General features: G+C 34.3%; 1 protein-coding gene across 6 annotated transcripts in view; it reads left to right on the forward strand.

Moving 5' to 3' along the window:
- OSBPL8 (oxysterol binding protein like 8) overlaps nucleotides 1–22354 on the forward strand; it is a 201563-nt gene that overhangs the window by 45214 nt on the left and 133995 nt on the right. For 4 of the 6 annotated variants that reach the window (XM_036758490.1, XM_036758485.1, XM_036758491.1 and 1 more), the window contains one exon: nucleotides 16768–16878. Coding sequence is in view for 3 of the 6 variants with exons in the window: in XM_036758485.1 (XP_036614380.1) it covers nucleotides 16834–16878 (45 nt within the window). In the remaining 3 variants the exon portion in view is untranslated. Of the gene's footprint in view, nucleotides 1–827; nucleotides 902–16767; nucleotides 16879–22354 lie in introns of those variants that run through there. The other 2 variants (XM_036758487.1, XM_036758492.1) reach the window with 2 other exon arrangements.

Consider the following 22354-nt stretch of genomic DNA (forward strand, 5'->3'; position numbering starts at 1 on the left):
TTTTTTGTTTTTTGAATATTTGTGGCCCTTTGACTGAATCCAAACTTCATGGAACAGATCCCCTTATTAAAAGAATTTGTTCTGTAAAACTTTGACTCAATTAAAAGGCTGCACCGGAGGACCTGGAAATCTAAACATGACCTCGCCCCATCCCTTATCCTTTCACATTTGAAGTTATTACGAGTTTTCTATTTTACTCCATTTGTCTTTAATATTTATCTTTTCAAGTTATGATTTTTTTCTCTTCCACTATAAACACAGTACTATGTGTCTTCAGTTACTTTAGCTTCATCTTTTCAAAAGTGGCCCTATTCTCACTGGCTCCCTTCTGCTCAACTCTGATTCCTCCCTCCTTTGTGTGATTCCTCTCCCTTTCAAGTTTTGCTTGGGCTAGAAATCAATTCATGTTTGTTTGTTTTTTAAACCTTTTTGGTTTTAGGTGCTCTAGGCCATGGAGACATCTGAATCTGAAGTTTTTGGCCTATACAGTAAGTAATTTCTGTTTTGGAGAGGTTTGAGGGTCATGGAGAACAGAGAAACTGGCTAGTCCTCCAGCTTGTTGGTCACATGACCCAGAAGGCCTCTGCTGTTATCTTTAAAATCTTTCTCAGAATGTTTCTAGTCAAAAAAGAAACTCATGCTCAAGTTTTTTGAAAGGGTTCGATTTTCAAGTATTGTTGACTTCCAGAATTATTTTTTTATATTTATATGTTCCTTTTTTCCTTCTTGAGCTTTAGAATCATAGAAAAGAATAAAACAGTGTTATTTTCTAGGGATATGTTAAGCTGAGTTTATCATTAACTTTTGTACAAATACTGCGGATTGACATAGTTTCAGGTTTTTTAGGTCTCCTGTCATGAACAAGAAATTAAAAATTATGAGCTTAATAAATTTCAGTATGGTAAGTATCGGGCAATGTATTTTTTAGGACTTTGTGTTTAGAGTATGTTGATAGCTTTTCCAGTGCATTTCAGGACTTGTCTTATTTTTTATTTTATTTTATTATTTTATTTTATTTATTTTATTATTGTTTACCATAACTCCTTAATTTGTAGATTATGGCCCAATAAAGCTATCAGAGATATTGTTTCAGATATTTACTGATAACATATGAATAAGGGATAATTTATTTACAATTAAGGCTACTGAATATTTAGCTTAAGTGTTTTAGATTGAACAACTATAATGTTAATGGAAAGTTTCTGTAATAGTGATATGCTAAAATAAATAACTTCAAGAAGAACTGTGGTTTTTTTATTTTGAAGAAAGCAATTGTGATTTAAATCTTCATTTCCTGGCATAGGTTTAATTAGTGCCTACTTGAAACAAGGCATTGTATTTGTTGCTGGAGACTCTAACATATATATGACAAAGGAATGAGCTAAGAATCAGCTGTTGGCTTAAGAACTGGTGTGGCCACTAGCTCACTCGGTAATGTAGGGCAAGTTACTTTACCTCTCTGAACCTTAGTTTCCTCATCTACAAAATGAGAGGTTTTGCTTGTATTAGATCATCTTTAAAGTCCTTCTCACTGGTATATTCTCCGATTATATTTATCTCTGAAATGCAGAAAGTGTTTATAAAAATGACAATTCTATATGATTTTTAAATGTAATTTTTACTTTTACTTTATTTTTTCTCTTTCCCCCTTACCTATCCTCTTTGAAACAAATATTCATAGTCAGGTAAAATAAACTACACTGGGTATATCCAAGAAAGATGCATTTCATGCTGTACTCATCTTGAGTTCATCACCTCTCTCTCAGAAGATGAGTGTTGTTCCGTCATTGTTTCTCTAGAATCTTGTTTGATCATTGCATTGATTAGAATTCTTATGTCTTTCCAAGTTGTTTGTCTTTACACTCTTGTTGTTGTTGCATAAATTTCTCCTGGTTTGGTTCACTTCACCCTTCCTTTATTTCTCTTAAACTGTTCTTTTGGCCATTTCTTTATGGTACAGTAAAATTCCATTACATTCATATATCATGCTGTTCAACCATTTCTTATTTGATGGATGCCTTCTTAGTTTCCACTCCTTCACCACTACAAAAAGAGCTACTCTCATAATTTATATACGTATGTATCCTTTTCCTTTTTTAATGATTTCTTTGGAGTATTGGCCTAGTAGAAGTATACTGGGTTAAAGGACATGCATAGTTTAGTGGCTTTTGGGGCGTAGTTCAAAATTGCTTTCCAGAATGGCTTGTCCAATTCGTGGCTCTACCACAGTCTGTTAATATACCTTTTTTCTTACAGACCATCCAACAACTGTCATTTTCCTTTTTTCTCATCTTTGCCAATCTAATGGGTGTGAGGAGAAACCTCACAATTGCCTTCATTTATATCTCTGTAGTTAATCATGATTTGGAGCATTTTTTCCCGTATCTATTGATAGCTTGGATGTCTTCCTTTGAGAACTGCTTTTTTCATATCCTCCGACTGTATCTCAGTTGAGGAATGCCTCTTATTCTGATAAATTTAAATAATTTTGTTATCTGTCTTAGAAATGGGACCTTTATCACAGAAACTTGCTACAAAGATCTTTTCCCAGTTAACTGTTTCTCTTGTAATTTTATCAGCACTCATTGTACAAAAACTTCAGTTTTCTAAAATTAAAATCATGCATTTTATCTTATGTGATCTGTTCTATCTCTTGTTTGTTCCGTACTTAATTTCTGGCAGACTTTTCTATTTTCTCAGCATGTTTTGTTGAATAGTGAGTCTTTACTTCAAGAGATGAGGTCTTTGGGTTGATTTGGGGCACCTAGGTAACACACTGGTTGGAAGAGAGAGCTTAAAATCAGGAAGACCCAGTTCAATTCCTGTCTCAGAGTCTTGTTCATATCACCCTGGGCAAGTCACTGAACAGAACTTCAGTATCCTCACCTGTGAAAATTGGGATGATAATAATAGCATCTACCTCAAGGATTGTTGTGGGGATCAAACGAATTAATTTGTGTAAAGAGCTTTGTAAACCTTAAATACTACATAAATGTCATGATTGAACATTAAAGTACTGAGTTTTTTTGCTTTTGTATGTCATATACCTGATCTGTTACATTAATTGGCCTCTCTATTACTTAGCCAATACCAAATAATTTTAATAATTGCTGCCTTGTAGTGTAATTTGAAATCTGGTACTATAAGGTCCCCTTTCTCTGACCCAACATTCTTTACCTTTTGTTCCTCTAGACAAATTACGTTATTATTTTATCTAACTCTAGCAAGTGATTCTTTGGCAGTTTGATTGGTATAACACAAATAAATAAGTTAACTTAGGTAATACTGTCATTATTTGTTATATTGGTTTGGCCTTATCTTGTTCTGGTTGTTGATGTTTATTTTTCCCAAAGTGTTTTGTAGTTGTATTTATATTGTTTCTATGTATGTGTGTCTTAGAAGATACATTCTCAAGTACTATATATATTCTTTTAGTAACTTTAAGTGGGATTTCTCTTTCTATCTCTTCTTGCTGGGTTTTGTTGGTAATATACAGAAATGCTGAATATTTATGTGGATTTATTTATCTTGCAAATTTGCTGAACTTAATGTTTCAATTAAATATAGGTGACTCCAGAATTCTTTAAGTAAATTATTGATCTTCTGAAGAAAGTAATAATTTTGTTTTCTCTTTGCCTGTTCTTATTCTTTTTTCTTTTGACTAGTGCTATAGCTAACATTTCTAGCTTTGTATCAAATGGTAATGGTGACAGATGAATATCTTTGCTTTTAAATATTGGAAGTGCTTCTAATTTATGCCAGTACATATAATACTTATTTTTGGTTTTAGATAGATACCACTTACCATATTAAAGGAAGGTTCATTTTTTCCTATTTTATTCCTATTTTTAAGCATTTTTTTTAAAACCTAAACAGGTGGTGTACTTTATTGTTATATGATTCTTCTTTTTGTTATTAAAATCACATATTATTTTAATCAACCCTGCATTCCTGGTATGAATCCACCTGGTCATAGTATGTAATCTTTTTTTTATATGTTGCTTTTACCTCTTTTCTAATAGGTAATTAAAAAATTTTTGGATTAATAGTTCATTAGGGATTTTGTTCTGTAGTATTCTTTTGACTCTGGTATCAAGATCATATTTGTTTCATAGAAGGAATTTGGTAAGATTCCTTTTCATATTTTTGTGAAGTTTGTGCACTGTTGGAGTTGTTTGTTCTTTCGCTTTTTGGGAGAATTAACTTTTTTTCTGCCCTTTTGGAATTCACTTATTTCTTACTCAGTTTGTTTTTCTGAGATTATTTGTGTTCTCTATTTCTTGTTCTGTTAATTTTAGCATTTTATGTTTTTGTAATTTTCCTTCTTTTCATTTACATTGTTTTATTGACATATAATTGGGCAGTACAGCTTCTCATTCTTTCCTTTATCTTTCATTTGTTGTTAATTTTCCTTTTCTCTTTTTGGTACTGGTAATTTGGTTTTTTCTTTTGAAAAAAATCCAACTTCCAATGTTATTTATTAATTCGGTGAGATTTTTACTTTTGATTTTGTTAAGTCTTTTAATTTTTCAGAATTTCTATTTTAGTATTTAATCGAGCTATTTAAATTTGTTGGCCTAATAGTTTATTCAGTTCTATGACCAATTCATTGATCTGTTCCTTCTCTTTTGGTGATAAAAGTGTTTAGACATATACATTTTCCCCTAAGATTGCTTTTCATTAATTTTGACATGTTGTCTCACTGTCATTATCTTTAATGAATTGTGTATTGTTTCTGTAATGTATTCTTTTATCCATTAATTCCTTAGAATTAAATTATTTAGTCTCCAGTTGATTTTCAGTACTATGAAGAGGTTTTTTTGTAAATGATGATTGTAAGAGAACCATATGTTTCTAGGGGTGACCGCCGCGGCCCCAAAATACCTACACGCCGGGTCCTGCCGAAAGAATTCGACTCAAGCCTTCTCAGCCAAGGGAAAAGAGAAAGTTTATTAAGGATTCACCATAATGGGCTGTCTTAAGAAATCCCCCCACCTCGTGATGCCTGTTTCCACAAGCGGGCCAGATTCAACCTACTGAATTAGATTGAATCTGAGCCCCTTCATGGAGGCAAGATGGAGATTATATACACAAAGATTGTAGGAGGGATTGAGGGGTGGTCTGGGGTGACTAGAGGAGGGGTTTAGGGAGGGTCTTGAGGGGAAGTCTAAGGAAGATAAGGTGGAGCCAGAGTCCAGGATCCAAGATAGTGAGATATCAAGGTTGGGAAGTAACTGAAGGCATGCATATCTAAAGTAACAATAGAGGGAGAGATCTGGGCCCAAAGACAATGTGAGGCTTGTGGCCCTAGGGGAAGGCCAGATCCAGCGGGAAGACTCAGGGACAGCTCAAGGGGGCTCCCCGAGACCGCACTCCAGACTCAAGGGGGTTCCCAGAGACTGTGCCCTCATCACTTTCTTTGATAATCCTTTACCATATATATTCCTATTGCATTCTGGTCAGTAAATGATGTATTTAGCATTTCTCCTTTTTGCATTTGTTTGTGAAGCTTCATGTCCTAATATAGTGTCACTGTTTTTTCAAGGTGCCATGCACAGTTAAGAAAAATATATACTCCTTTCTTTTGCCATAATTACAAATAGTCTGTCATATTTAAATTTTTGAAATCCTATTCAAGCCCTTAACCTGCAAGGGTTAGATTGAGGTCCCCCACTATTATTTTTTACCTCTCTGTTTCTCTCTACTACTTATTAGAGTTTCCTTTAAGTATTTAGATGCTATGCCTTTCAGTGATTATCTGTTCAGTATGTTGATTGTAATTCATTGTCTATGGTAATTTTCAGCATAATGTAATTTTGCTTTTTATCTTTTTTATTTTTCTCAGGTCTTATTTTTGCTGTTGCCTTGATTGAAATCATAATTGTTATCCCTGCTTTTTTGAATATGGTGTTTTACTCTTTGAAATCAGTTGTTTTTTATAGTCCACAGTGAATAGATTGTTAATCTTAGAGATTTACTTTTTCAATCAGTTGTGTGATGGTGAAAATGTGGGCCAATTTGTTGAAAAAAAGACACCCTTCTGGTTTGCTCATCAAAGATGCTTTCAATGCATGTATAAATTATTTTCTAAAAAAATTAATGTAGAAAGGAATGTTCTGTAGGCCTATGTGTTGATAGTTATTGATATCCTCTTCATCCCTCAACTCCTTCAAAATTGTGTTGCTTTTACGATATGTAATAGGACCAGTATCTATCAGGATTTCTTTCTCTCCCCTCTACTTTGGTTAGACTTATTTTTCCCTAAAAGGAGACAAATCCCTGGGACTTGATGGAAAGAGCAACAGGCTTTAAATCTGCATGTTCCTTCAAGCTGCTTCCTACTGGCCTCTAGCCATATTGATGGCTTTCTTATTACCTAAGTGCATAAAAAAGGCCCTCCCATGATTGTATGTTTATTTTAGGAGTTTTTATAATTACCTTAAGGCTGAACATTGGTTTCAGAAAGTTTTCCAGTTCAAAAGTGATTAATGCTTAGCTGCCATGTACTTAGTAGGTTCTTAATAAATTACCTAGTAAACGCTTGTTGGTTTGATATTGTCACCGGAGAAGTTTTGTATCTTGTTTTGAAATTATTTTAGCAGTTCAGCTGATTTACTCATGCTACTAAAGAGGAAGCAAATGTAATTACTAGTATAAAGTCCCTGCAGCAAAATTTGCTTTCTCCCTTTTTGAAGAACATTATAATAGAGAACACATTTATATGGAAAGTTAAAAACAAGTTCTTCTAGCTATGAGAAGTAGCAGTTACATCTTTAAGAAGCGCGCTTAAAAAGTTAAGAAAACTAGATAATGCTAATAGTAGGTAATATTTATTTAGTGTTTTGAGGTTTGAAAAACCTTGTATTTAAACCATTTTCTCCTCATGACAACCCCATTAGGTAGATGCTGTTATTATCCTCAATTTGTAGATGAAGAAACTGAGGCTGACATTCTGTCACTTATACAAGATTGCCCTACTAAGCACTGATGCAGGACCCCAGCTCTGGGTCTGGTACTCTGTTTATTACCCTACTGAACTAAATGTGCTCTTGTTACAATGTGTTGGCAAATTACAGTGGGCTTGTTTTCCCGTCTGAATATGGAATTGTGTGATAGAGATGTTTGATCATCTAAATGTGTACCTGGGTATTACAGGTTCATATGCACCAAGTAGTCCTTTGTATTCTTGTTTTGAAGTTGACTTTTTGATAATGATGCATGGGATTTATTAATACTTGGAAAATTTAATTTTTGGTAATTGCCATTATTAACTTTGGGATACCCAGATGCCAGGTGTGAAAGTATGGTGGGGAAATACTTCGTGCAGCTTAAGTTTTAGAGTTTTGAACTATGCATTTCTGATTATAATTTTCTTTTGAGTGTAATAGTTTAAAAGTTTATACCAATAAAACCAAATTACTTTTTTTCAAATACTTTCATATGCATGTGTCTATATATACACATGTGTATATATGTATGTACACACGTGTGTGTGTGTGTGTGTGTGTGTGTGTGTGTGTAAAAGCACTTTTAACAAAATCCTCTTTTCCAAAGGATTTAGAACACCCTTGTATGCCTGGTTAAGGGGTAATTGAAATATAAGTAGGGTTTCTTGTGTGAGAAATGAGTAGATAGGCAGATCTTGAATGGGAAAAATGGAATCTAGAATGATGAGCCTGTAGGAATAGAGTTGTGAAGAAGTATGATCAAGATATTCTTGGCGGGGAGGAGGTAGCGTTTATAGCTAAGGGAGCTTTCTGGCAAAGGCGAGTTACTGGAGAAGGGGGATTCTAGTTCGTGGGATAATATGATTTTGAGCTGGAAGAGACTTTGAGAGATCGTTTAGTCTGAATCCTTCATATTTATTGTCTTTGCCAGGTTTTAGTTTTTTAAAAAAAAATTTGTCCATACTTTTTGTTTTTACATCACAGTCGTTTCTGAATATTTTCCCTCTTCCCTTCTGATCTACTGAATCTTCTCTTGTAACAAAGAAAAACAGTTAAGCAAAACTAACCAATGTAGCCACTGTGTCTGACAACACATACAACATTCCGAATACAGTTTCTCACATTCCCAGTGAAAGGAGAGATGTATATTTACTTAATAATCTCCTCTTGTACCATTTAGTGTTTGACTTCGTTTTAGTATTCGTTTTGTTTACTGGTATGTGGTTTTCTTGCTGTTCCTTAGATTATTCTATACCATTTCATATATAGCTTCCTATGTTTCTCCAGATTCTTCATATTTGTCATTTTTTATGGTGAATTGATATTCCATTATATTTGTGTTTCACAATTTGCTTAGTCGTGAATTCAACTGTTCGCTTAAGATTTTTAGACTTTGATACATCTTTCTTGCAACTGAACTCACTTTTATATTTAGGCTCCCTCATTTAGAGTTTGAGTTCTTGAAAGTCTCTATATTGTCTATTTGTATACCCAGTGATTAGCAGAGTGCTTGGAACATAATAAATTATTTTTTATCTATTCATCCATCTCTTAGTAATTTTAATAATCTTTAATATGATTGTTGAAGATAGTGTGTAATTCTTCTTTTGAAAATTATATTCTTTAACCCCTTATCCATTATGTAATTGTTCTTAGACTTTTATATTTTTGTTAATTCTTCACGTATTTTTATTTTTGATCTTTATTTGATTCGAAAACCCATTGTCAATTGACAATTTGTCTTCTTATCTTAGCTTTTTTAATTTTGTGCAAAAGCCTCCAAATTTAAAATAGTAAAAATCGTCTATTTGCCTTGTCGTTAATATTAAACCAAACCGTCTTTGTATCTGGTATATAAACATAACTTGGTCTTAGTAAATAATTTTTTACTATTTTGCTCTTGTTTTTTCTATTATTTCATATTTTTCATCAACATTCATTAGTGATATGGGTATAGAATGCTGTTTTTCATTTATTCTGCCATCATTTAGATACAGAGATCATATGTTATAAAAGGAGTTTTATAGAGTGCATTCTTTCTCAATTATTGAGAATAATTTTTTTGCTTATGTATTAATTGCTGTTTAAATATTTGAGATTTCTTTTGTAAATCCTTCTGAACAGAGATTCTTTTCTTCTTTTTGACAGCTCTTTTATGGCTTGTTCACTTTTACTTTCTGAGATTGGATTGTTAAAAGTTCTCTCTCTTAAAATTTAGTATTTTATATTTTTGTAAGTAATTTTCCATTTTCTTTAAATTCTTTCTCCTAGTGTATAACCATGTATATTAGATTCTTATAATTATTTGAATTTCCTCTCTACTCATTTTAATTTAATTTTTGTTTCCAAGAATTTAGTTTTCCTCTATTGTTTTACTATTCTTAGGGAAGACCAACTTTTGTCCCTCTGCTCCTCATCACTTCATCTATGTTTCTTTTGTCCGCCTCTCTCATAGTTCTTTATGCTTGTTAGAGATTGAAGAACTTCCTGTCTGTTCTCTGCTCACACCTGGGCTAGGTGAGGGCAACTCTGGCTTCCTTTTTTAGTTTTTCTTTCCTCTGGCCACTCAGGTGATTTCCTACTATGTTATCCCTTCCACAAAAGATATCAAATTGTTCATTATTGTTTCAATATAAATTTAAATTTCCCTTAAATCTTTAGTCCCATAGACCAAAGGTTTATATTTTAAAGGCTCAATTTTAAATTAAGTTGGAAGGTGCCTTAGATGTCATCTGGTCTAACCTACCTTCATTTTATTTTATTTTTCTTGAATTTTTAGCATTCTAAACTTAACAGACACCAAATAAAGGGATTGTTTCCGTAGACTTGTGTAGCAGGAGAGGATTGTTCAAGAAACTTTCTCTATCATGTGGAACTTGCTTTTGTTTTTAAGTATATACTCACTTTCAAAGCTGTTCTGCTTGTCTGTAATTCTTTCTGGCCTCCCTTTCTTTCCTCTTTTCCTTTCTTCTTTTTTTTTCCTTCTCTTTCTCCTCCCCCTCTATAAAGAAATCTTCTGGTAGTTTGATTGGTATGGCACTAAATAAACAAAATAATTAGATAATATTGTCATTTTTTTGGTAATAATTTTAAATGGAATTTCTCTTTCTTTTTTCTCCTGCTAGGTTTAATTGGTAATATACAGAAACGTTCTGATTTATGTGGATTTATTTTACGTAAAGGAAGCTAGGTGGCTCAGTGGATAAAGTGCCAGTCCTCTTCCTGAGTTCAAATCTGTCCTCAGACACCACCTGTATGACCCTGAGCAAATCACTTAACCATGTTTGCCTCAGTTTCCTCATCTGTAAAATAAGCTAGAGAAGGAAATGTCAAGCCACTCTCCCATCTTTGCCAAGAAAACCCCAAATGGGGTCATGAAGAGTTAGATATGACTGAGAAACCACTGCACAACAACTGATTTTACATCTTGAAACTTTGCTGAACTTAACATGATTTCACTTAATTTTATGTGCCTGGGGTTCTCTTAAGTAAACCATCTGTCTTCTGCAAAAAGTAGTAATTCTATTTCCTCTTTGCTTATGCTGATTCTCTCAATTTTTTTCTTTTACCTTATTGCTTTAGTCAACATGTCTAGGACTATATCACATGATAATGGTGATAATGGACAATCCTTGCTTTTCCTATTATACTGCTGCAGATTCCTCCAGTTTATGCCCAATACATATAATGCTCATTTTTGGTTTTAGATAAATGCTATGAATCATTTTAAGACAAGATGAATTTATTGCTATTTTGTAGTGGTTTTTTTTTAACAGAAATAGGTGTTGTATTTTGTGAGAATTTTGCTTCTATCATTATATGCCTTTTGTTTTTATTCTTGTTAATATGGTCTGTTATGTTTATACTTTTCCTAATTTTAAACTAACCCTACATTCTTGGTATAAATCCATCTTTGTCATAGTATGTGCTATTTTTGATATGTTGCTGTCACCTCTTTGCTAACGTTTTATTTAAAATTTTTGCATAAATGTTCATTATTGACACTTACTTTCTTACTTATTTTCTTGTTCCTTCCCTTTGATATGTCTTCTGACACCATGCTTTTTCTTTGGCCTCCCCAGTGTCACTAATGTTTCTTTTACTTGGCTCCCTTCCTGCCTTCTCTGGTTTTTTCTTCAAGTCTCCACTAAAATCTTACCTCAAGAAGCATTTTTAAGTCCCTTTCAGTGCTGAGATTACCTCCAATTTTTCCTGTATAGCACTTGTTTATTAACCCTTTACAATCCAGTTTCTGATCACATTATCCTACTGAAACTACTTTCTCCAAAGTTATCAAGTTCTTTTTTAAAATGTATTTTATTTTTTATTAATTAATTATTGGTTTTCAACATTCACTTCCATAAGCTTTTGAATTTTAAGTTTTCTTCGCCTCCCTCCTCCCCAAGATGGCATGCAATCTGATATAGGCTCTACATATACATTCTTATTAAACGTATTTTCACTTCAGTCTTGTTGTAAAGAAGAATTAGAATGAATAGGAGGAACCACGAGAAGGAAGAAACAAAACAACAACAGAAAAGGAGAGCAAATAGTATGCTTCAGTCTCCATTCAGACTCCATAATTCTTTCTCTGGATGTGGTTAGCATTTTCTATTGTGAGTCTTTTGGAGTTGTCTTAAATCCTTGCAATGCTGAGAAGAGCTAGGTCTATCAAAGTCAGTTATTGCACAATGTGGCTGTTACTGTGTACAGTGTTCTCTTGGTTCTGCTCATTTCATTTAGCATCAGTGCATATAAGTCTTTCCAGGTTTTTTTGAAGTCCACCTGCTCATCATTTCTTATGGCGCAATGGTATTCCATTATATTCATATACTACAACTTGTTCAACCATTCCCCAATTGATGGGCATCCCCTCAATTTCCAATTCTTTGCCGCCACAAAAAGAGCTGCTATAAGTATTTCTGTACAGGTATGTCCTTTTCCCATTTGTATGATCTGTTTGGGATACAGCCCTAGAAGTGGTATTGCCGGGTCAAAGGGTATGTATATTTTGTAGCCCTTTGGACACAGTTCCTGATTGCTCTCCAGTGTGGTTGGATCAGTTCACAACACCACCAACAGTGCATTAGTGTTCCAGTTTTCCCACCTCTTCTCCAGCATTTATCATTTTCTTGTTTTATCATGTTAGCCAGTTTGATAGGTGTGATGTCAATGATTTCTTAATTGCCAAATCCACTGGCCTTTTCTTATTCCTCATTCTTAATCCCTCTGTAGCCTTTGACATTTTTGATCCTCCTCTTCATACACTTTTCTTTCTAGGTTTTTGGAACCCTACTTTTTCCTGGTTCTCTTTCTATCAGTCTGACTGCTCCTTTGAAGTCTTTGCTGGATGCTCATCCTTTAGCTGTAGGTGTCCCATAAGCTTCTGTCCTTAGCTATCTTCTCTCCTTCCCGTATAGAATGTGAATTCCTTGATAAACTGCTTGACTATGTTTGTTTTTCTTTGTATCTCTTTTACTTAGAGTAGTGACTGGCACATAGTAAATTGTGGTTGTTAACCACGGCAGACATAGTGGTTGATAGCTCTCTCTTTGTATTGTCTGACCTTTTAGGTATCAAGACTATATTTATGTCAGAAAAAATTAACTAGGATCCCCTCATTTCCTGTTTTTGCAAACAGTTTATGTAATATTAGAATGAATTATTCTTTGAATGTTTGATAGAATTTACTTGTAAATATATTTGGCTCAACATTTTTTTGGGGAGGGGAATTCCTTTGTAATTTGTTCATTTTTCTGAGATTCCATTATTTATGTTCCTTATTGTTTGGTCTGTTAATATTTTTTGAATTAGTCATCCATTTCATTTATGTTGTCAGTTTTCTTTGCATGTAGTTGGGCACAAGAATTTCTAATAAATTTTTTGGGGGGTGAATTTTCCTTTAAATATTGGTAATTTACACATGAGCAAATTGCAGCTTTGAAGGATTGAATTATTTGCTCACTGTCACAGGTAGCAAAATTCAAGAATCTGGAGTTCTGTTTTTGTTCTAAAGATAAGAAATGTTTTGTGATATGTCCAAGGTCACATATCTCAGTTATTGGAACCAGAGTTCAAGCCCAGATCTCATGACTCAGAGAAAGTCTAATGTGTTTTCTATTGTATTATTACTAGCACTATCAAGAAAAGATTAAATTTTGTTCAGCATAATTTGCTTAATAAGACAGGGAAATAATACATTGTAGAAAGATTTCTATCCAAATTCTAACCTTATAAAAAAGTTTATACGCAAAGTTCTTGAACTGTTTGAAAAATTGCTCATTCCTTGATGTTTTTGGATACATGGACATATAAGAATATTTACTTTAGTCCTCTATGTAGACTAGAAAAATTGAAATATATTTACTCTTAGTAATGAGACAATTATCCTATTCGCGTATTGAGCACCACCTAATGAGTGCAAATCATTGCTAGGTATGGAAGAAGATAGAAATAAAGTTTAAGATATATTCTCTACCATATGAGAATTGAGAGTTTAATTGGGAAAACAATCTGTACAGGCACAAAATATGGTTAAATAGCAAAGCAGTGCTAAGTGTCTAAATTAATGGTACAAAAAATGAATATATCTGAAAAAGAGTGACCAAAGAGCAGGATGAAATCAGCAATTGCAAGTTATGGAATATTAATTTTGCTATAAGAAATGATATGTGATGAATACAGAGCAGCACATAAACTGATATAGAGTGAAGTAAGCAGAGCCAAGAAAACAATATACATAGTACCTACAACAATGTAAATGAATAGGACTACATGTCAAAAAAAATTAAATGTAATGAAATTATAAAGATCAAACAGGACTGGAATGAAGAGAGATGAGAAGATACAACCTACCTTTTTGGGGAGGTGGGAGCTTCATAAGTGTCGTATGCAATTTGGACTTTGCCAGGTGCCAATCAATTATACTAGTGCTTTTTTCTTGCTAAAATATTATTTGTCATATGAGATGGCTCACTGGGAAGGAAAGGTAGAAGGATACTTGGGATAACTATAACAACTTAAGAAACAAAATATCAATGAAAACATGTAATTGGGAAATGTTTAATAAAATCAAATTACAGCATAATGTTAATTTGTATTTAAGGTGATTTGGAATAACAGTGATCTCTTTCTGTTTGTGTTTGACACTACAGTTATCCCTTCCCCTTGTAACTTTCCCCATTGCGGTTTCGATATATTGCGGGTCAGCATAAGAAGTTAAATGGGAATTTTTCCGGAGTTTTGTGGAAGCCACAAGTGACAAGCAAATGGCCAGCATATGGCACAGAAAAAGTTTGGAAACTCAGAAATGCATACAATAAATGTATAGCATTGTATAATGTCAACCCAAATTTTGCAATAAGGTACTGTCAACACCCCATGAAAGATAAAGAAAAAATTGAGACTTTTTCTCTGGTTGTGAATGGCCAAAACATTTTACATGGATTTTCTAGATCTCAGGGGCGCCTTGCCCCTAACTCCCATGATGTGGAAAGGATAACTGTGTGCTGACCTAGCCAGCCCACACATTGTATATATATATATATGATCCCCTCTGTGTCCCATTTATAACACCTTCCCTCTTCTGACACTTAGTCAGACCCTACCATCTGGGTCACTCAATCAAGGATTCAGAGCAAACGTGGAAAAAAATCCTAATCCAAACGTACTAAAACATCATTTCTAAATGCATATCAGATTATTGGCTAGATTAACCATGCAAATCATTCTCAGTTAAGCTGTGCCAAAGGAATTGTCACAATAATCGTACATGCTTTAGCACTGACTTTGCAATTCTTTACATCCAGTCCTACTAACTGGGGCATTGTTTTCAAACAAGTACAAGGATTAGAAATGTTACAGTGATAGAAATGGAATGTCTTTTAGTTGTATGGATTAAATATTGCAATAAAAAATACATTCCTTTTAGTAGAGTGGCCATTCAGACAAAAGCTTCAAGTTTATTTAAAGTGCTAAAAGAAAATGGAAATGAAGTGAATAGTGAAGAAGCTTTTATTACAAATGTTGATTAGTTTCATTGCTTTAAAAATAGATTTCAGTTGCAAAATATTAAAACTATGGGAAAGATGACCAGTGTGGATGAGGAGGGGGCAGCTAAATATCCTTAGGTTTTTCAGAAAATAATCAAAGAAGGTAGATATACTGATCAATGAATTTTTAATGTGGATGACATATTCTGGATAGGGATGCCTTCTAAAACTTACATTTTATCTAAGAAAGGAAAAACCTCAACCCGAATTTAAAGTGTCTAAAGATCACCTAACACTTTTTATTGAAAGGTAATACAGAAGAGGCAGGTAGGTGGCGCAGTGGATAGAGCCTTGGGCCTGGAGTCAGGAAGAGACCTGTATTCAAATTTGGCCTCAGACAGTTGCTAGCTGTGTGACCCTGGACAAGTCACTTAACTTCTGTTTGCTTTCATCCCCTGGAGAAGGAAATAGCAAATCACTCCAGTATCTTTGCCAAGAAAACCTTGTGAACAGGATTAATGCGATATGATCCACAGCATCATGAAGAGTCAGACATGACTGAACAACAACAGCAAAGCAGAGGAGGATTTTAAATTAAAATCAGTGAGAAGCTATGACCTTCAGTCACTTCCAGTTCTTTGGTGGTCAAAAAAAGCATGGGTGACTAAAACTGTTTTCAAAGACTAGTTTTCAAGTTATTTTATCCTCAAGGACAACCATATTTTGTTTAAAGCATTACTTAGGTAATGCCCTGGGTCATCCAACTATATTTCTTTCATTGCATAGAATGTGAGCATGCAAATTTGCTAAAATATGGATAAAGCTTTTATATCCACCAAGATATGTATGAAGATTTATAAAAAGAGAAGACTATGCTGCTAAACATTTTAAATGCCATTAGTGATGCTTTCATTATATTATCAGTGTAGCTTATCTTTAGATATGATATTCAGGAATTTTAAAGTTTTACTTCCTATACTTTCTCTATTACTTTGCAATAAACTTGACTCAGAAATAGACTTTTCTTACCTTTGCTGCTGTATTACATTCATAAATAGGTAAGAAACTTATTAAAAATTTTTTCATTGCTTTTTTCCATTGGGCTAGAACTACAAACTATACTTATCATATTTTACAATTTAGTTATAAATTGGAATAGCTTGAATTTGAATAATGCATCCACTTCATGGGATACTTTATTCACACTAATTGGGAACTCTCTTTTTATTATTTTTTTAATCATTTTTGTTCTGGCCTTATGACTCAACATGGCAGTGGCAGTGAGAATGAAAACAAAAAGTACTGTATATGTGGGATAATCTGCTGTAAAATGTCAGTATTAATCATGTTTCTTTCAGTCTTATGGCTCTTAAACTTAAGTGTATCAGTGACAGTTTTTCCGCCAGAGGTATAATCTATACTTTCTTATCCTCTGTGACTTGTCCATAACTTCCTACAAATCTTCCTCAGGGTTGCACCCAGCATAAAGGCTATCAAGAAACCTTCTGAACCACTCCGAATAGAATTGTTTTCTCCATACTATAGCAGTTTTAAAACCTATATACCATTTATTACTTACGTAATATTTTGTATTGTTTTAGCTCTAACGCTACATCATCGGCTCCTTCAAGGCATGGACTTTATCTCATACTTTTTTTGTACCTACTTAGTTTATAATTCAGTATCTTGCACTTCTGAGATTTAATAAATACTAGATGATTTGCAAACTTTTGTTCAGATTGTAATGATGTACCTGTACCATTGTGATGTTCCATTTAGTTTCATTTCTTACTATTACTAATGAATCTTTTTTTTTTAACCTCTTCTAGGATTCTCAGATGCGCATAATGAACAAGTTTTAATTCAAAGAGAAGCAGAGCACATCCTCATACAGCATGGAAACAGTTTTGGCAGAAGGCGGGGATCTTGAACGAAATTTGGTGAGTGTTTTAAATGTAACACTATATTATATTTTAAAATGGGAAAAAATACAGAATTGTTGAAGAAGCTGAAATCATCAAGAATCTTGTCTACAGCATCTGTAAAAAGGGATAATCCACAGCTTCTACTTAAAACACTCTGAATGCATCACATTTGATTCTTTGACAGCTTTAATTATTAGGAAGTTTTCCCTTTGGTTTTGAGCCAAAAACATATGTTTCTGCAACATATTCATTTTTCTAATTCTGCAGGACTAAGTAGAACAAGGACTTTGAAGTAATGTCGTACTCTCCAGAAGCACATCAGGGTAAGACAGGTCTAGGATCCTGATACTGATAGTATAGTACTTTATCAAATGCTTTGGTAAAATACAGTGAGTTATATTTATGACATTTCCCTGAACTTCTAGTTCAGTAACCCTGTCAAAAACGTTAGTCTCTCATGACATATACCAGATGAAGCCATGCTGATTCATTGCAGTCACTACTTCCTTTTCTATTTACTAATCACCTTTTTAATGATTCATTCTGACCTATTATTTAGATTTTACTCACTTCTTCTTTTTAAAAAAAAAAATTGGGCAGTTTGCCTTTGGCCAGCCCCTGTAGTCTCTCTTCTTTTGTACATGATCTTTTAAATAGGCATTGTGAAGACAGTGGGTCAACATTCACATCTGTCTTTTCTTTCAGAACTTGAATTTGTAGTTCCGGGTGACTTAAATTCATGGAGGACAACCAGGTGCTTTCTTATTCTTTACTTACCTTGGATTGGTTTCAGCTACTTCTGCTATTTTATTTTGTCCTTTCTTTTCCAAAAGTCATTCCCCATGACAGAGAAAAAGAAGGAAAGGAAGAACTGAGCAGCTCTGTTTTCTCTTGTCATTTATCCTTCCATCCATTTCAAATAAAGAAGCTATTTCTACTTTGAGCCTCTTATATGCCCACAGGACAGCTTTAATAACTTTGTTATCCCTAATCACCCTCATCAGCCTCAACTTATTTTGGCTTTAGCACTCATAATGCTGTTTTTATAGAATCTTTGTTCAAAGGTCACCTTCTAAGTAAAGCTTTTCCTGATTCCCCCATCTGTGGGTGCTCTCTGCCACAAAAATTTACCTTCTGTTTATTTTGCACATGCTCATTTATCTACATATCATCGTCTTCCCCAATGGAATGTAAATTCCTTGAGGACAGGGATTGTTCCATTTTTGTCTCTCTATCTCCATTGTCTAGCACAGTGCCCTGCAGAGAGTAGGTATATAATACATTCTTATTGATTAATTAACTGTACTGTGCTCTTATACTCATCTTTTCCTCTTATCTGCCCTTAGTTCTTTTGTGAATATCTTTTAAAACTTTAAATTAGTTGGTAAGTAATCTATGCATTTGTATCCATCTCCCTGGAAAACTCTGATTTTTCTTTATCATTGGAATTGTTTCTCTTTATGTCTTCAGAATTTCATTCTTAAAAGTTTCCCATCCTTCCTGGAATAATGTTTCTTTAGAATTTTAATGTATGGAATTCTGTCTTCTTAACATTTGAAACTTACTTCTCCAAAATCTAGGGTACATGTTAGACTCTGCCTAACTTTCCTTTCCTTCTCTGTCACAAATTCTAGAAAGGAATAGTTAATTTTTTCTCGTGGTTTCTTTCTTTTTCACCCTAGCAAAATCCTTTGTTGATGAGAATCTGTTGAAGTATCTGCCTTTTGAAAGATGAAGTTACTATTATCAAGGCAATCCACAAAGTTATTAGCAGCTCTTCTCTTGGCAAATTAAAAGCTCTAGCAGATGTCGGGATACTTGAAGTCCACCAGCCATCACTACCTGTGTCATGTTTCCTTGTCTAACTTGTAATCTCTTTCCTACATTCCTCATTTATTAAGTGTTTGTGTCCAAGAGGGCTATGGTACTCTGATGGCAAAATTGCGTTTGTTTCACTCTCTGTTGACCTTCATTCAGATGTTGTCCATAGTGACTCTCTCCTCTAGTTCCTTAATTTCCTAGCAGGAGCTAAGTAAAACCTGTTTTGTTTGAACTGATCTTTGTCTTCGGTTCCTCATTTGCTGTGTATCCTGAGCATGTTATTTAAATGTCCTAAATGAAGTAGTTCCCCAGACCCAAGATATGTGGTAAATGAAACCACCCAAGCCACATAAATCAATTCAAACTATTTAGCTGCATAAAAAAGATACTGTAAATAATGGCATATAAGTCGGGATACAGGTTTCAGAGTATAAGTTTGGATTCAGATAAAGTACCCATTGCCTACTATGACCCCCAGAGTTGTGTCTAGGAAAGAAATAATTAGTAGATTCACACAGCAGAGGATAGTTCCAGATCCAAGGTACATTGTGCTCTCAGCTTCTGGTGCCTTATATGTCTTGGTGAGGCAGGGATACCATGACAGCAGTATGGCTTTACCCTGGGTGTCCAATTATCTTCCCAAGCTCTATTTCATTGCCTTCTACGTCTAAATAAGCTGTCTTTGAACTTGATTAGGGTAAGCAGGAAGTGTGAATAAAGGAGTAAGCTGAATTTTTAACTACAGAAAGATGTTCGCAAATATTACCTATTGTAGCAAAGTGACTGTATTTTGTATTACCACACCATAGAATAGGGGATTCTTAACATTTTTTGAGTCATGGTCCTCTTTGGCAGTCTGGTGAGATCTATGACCCTTTCTCAAAATGTTTTTAAAAATGAAATTCATAGGATTACAAAGGAAACCAGGTATATTGAAGTACAATTATAAAATTTTTTTTAAGTTCACAGACTCCTAGTTAAGAACCCTTGCTGTAGAGTTAACTGTTAAGTCCTTCCTGTGCTTTTGAAATTTTGATTTAGCAAAAATATTATTTTGTACATTTTGTTTTCAGGAGGATGTCATATAAAGTGAGGTCTGTTTGTTAAATCTACTGTAAGGTAGCTGTATAATGTAATCTTATTTAGTAGTGATGTTTCAGAAACTTTTTTAGGAGAGAAATTAATGTTTCTTTTCATGAATATTGCTATAGAACTGATAAGTGCTGTACTGAGGTTTCTTCAATAAATACTTATCAAAGGCTGAGTTGTCTAAATTAGCAGTTATCTTCAGTTATGAACAGTCTCCTCATGGGAAAATTAAAGATAATTCTCTTGACATCCTGCTTGACCATTGTGGTTTCTATATGCCAATTCCAGGTTTCTTTTGAGTTTTTAAATAGTTGGTAACTGTAAACTAAAATTTATTAAAGGAGCATAAATAGTAGACATTGACATTATAAAGTTTATTAATTAACTGATTTCCCCATCCTAAAGTCAGTTGACAGTGGATTTGGAAATAAGTTCTTGTCAGTTCCAGTATTTTTTTTTCCTACTCTGTCACTCCGCCGCTCTAAATTCCCAAGGAGCTGTAATCTAATAATGCAGTCATAAATATGAACACAAATACTTATGATACAAGGTTGAATGTGATGTCCAGGTAAAGGAAAAGTTCAGACAATATTTTATACAAAAATATTACCAAATCATATTAAGTTTTAAATCAATGAAAGCTTCACAAAGGTGACACGTGAAGTGGGTCTTGAAGGAAGAAAAGAATTTGATCCAACTGAGATTGTATTCCATTCATGGGGATGTCTTATATAAATGCCTAGGGATTGGTGAGGACAAAATGAGATCAGAGAGTTGCTGGGTGAGATATGACTGTGTGAACGTGGAGAGCACCTGTGGAATAGGGCTGAAGTCAGATTGTGGGAGTCTTTAAATGTCTTGGTCAGGAGTTTATATTTTATCTCATGAGCTTTAGGGAGCCACTGAAGATCTTTGAACAGAGCAGTGATATGGTATTAGAAGGGTTAGTTCAGAGAATATATGAAGTATGGATTATAGAGATGAGAGACTGTGGAGAGCAGGACAACCAAGAGACTATTAGAGTAGTGCTTATGAATAATGAAAGCTTGAAATGGGGGGAGTGGCAGTGTATGTGGTAGTGAGGAGGCATTTGGGAAGAGGTGATACCAAGATAGAATCAATAGGACTTGGCAGCTGGCTCAGTGTAGGAGGTAAGGCAACAAATCAAAGATGATTCAGACATTGAGTTTTAGTAACCAAGAGGATAGCGATGCCCTCAGTAGAAATTGGGAGGAAGAGAGGATTTCAGGGGGAAGAAGATGGATTCTGTTTTGAGTTTTGAGGTGAGTTTGAGTTTTAGGGTGCTTCTTATACAACTGGATGGTGATGTCTAATTTGGGAGTTGGAAATGAGGTGCAGGAGCTCAGGGAAGAGATCAGGCCTGAATATTTCAATTTGGTAGTCGTCTACATGGAGGTGATATAAAGGAGGTGGGAGGGGGAATAGGGAGAATTGAAGGAGACTGAGGAGGAGAGCAGTCAATCATATGGGAGAACCAAGAGAACAGAAGTCTAGGAGAGAAAATATTAATAAAGTGGAGAAAAGCAGATATTCATAAATGGCTAGGCAGATTAGAATTGGAAAGAGGTCGTTTGATTGATAGGGGTCTGTTGGCTATTTTTAGGAAAAAGACCTAAGCATATTTATAGGTAGGAAGGGAAGGCACTAGTAGAAAGAGGAATTGAAGATGAGTGAGAGACAGGGAGGGGAACATTGCGGCACAGTGAATAGAGTGCCAGGCCTGGGGTCAGGAAGACCTGAGTTCACATGTGGCCTCTGACACTTACTAGCCATGTGACCCTGGGCAAGTCGCTTAACTCTGTTTGCCTCGGTTTACTCATTTATAAAATGAGCTGGAGAAGGAATTGGCAAACCACTCCATTATCTTTGCCAGGAGAACCCGAAATGATGTTATGAAGAGTCAGACACACCTGAAACTACTGAATAACGAGAGGGAGTATTTATTGAACATAACTGAGTGAAATAGGAATAGATGCCACTGATAGCATAAGTGCAGATTGCATCCTAATATTTTGTGTATGGACATAAAAAATAATCCATTTAAATTCCTAAATTTCATGGTCTTAGGCTAGGTTTGCACATAGCCAGGAGTCTGTACACTTTTAAAAAAATGTGAATGCTTTCTGCTTCTTCTGGCAAAATTGTTATCAGTCCTATTTGCCAAGTAGTGGCCTGTCCCCAACTAGAAAGACTAATGTGTCAAAAAATCACTGACAGCTATGATAGATCAGATATTTAAGAGTTAAGTGACCAACAAAATAAAATACCTTGTTTCAGAAATCTGGTGGTTTGTTTTCTTAGTGTAGAGTAGAAAATGAGCTTACTGAAGTGGGAATGGCTACTTGTTTTGGTAAAATAGGTTCGGATGGAAAAAAAATTCAGAGGTTAAGAAAATTTCCTCTGGTACCAAACATAATGACCCTTTCCTGAATGTAGGTTACAGAATTATTTCTATAAACTGCATAATATTGTTTGTTCTGTATTCTGAGCTTAGTTGTAGCCTACACCTGCCGTTATACATATTAACTGAATAAAATTTTAATACATTGCTCACCCTAAC

The sequence above is a fragment of the Trichosurus vulpecula genome, chromosome 5, assembly GCF_011100635.1.
Source record: "Trichosurus vulpecula isolate mTriVul1 chromosome 5, mTriVul1.pri, whole genome shotgun sequence".
NCBI lineage: Eukaryota > Metazoa > Chordata > Mammalia > Diprotodontia > Phalangeridae > Trichosurus > Trichosurus vulpecula.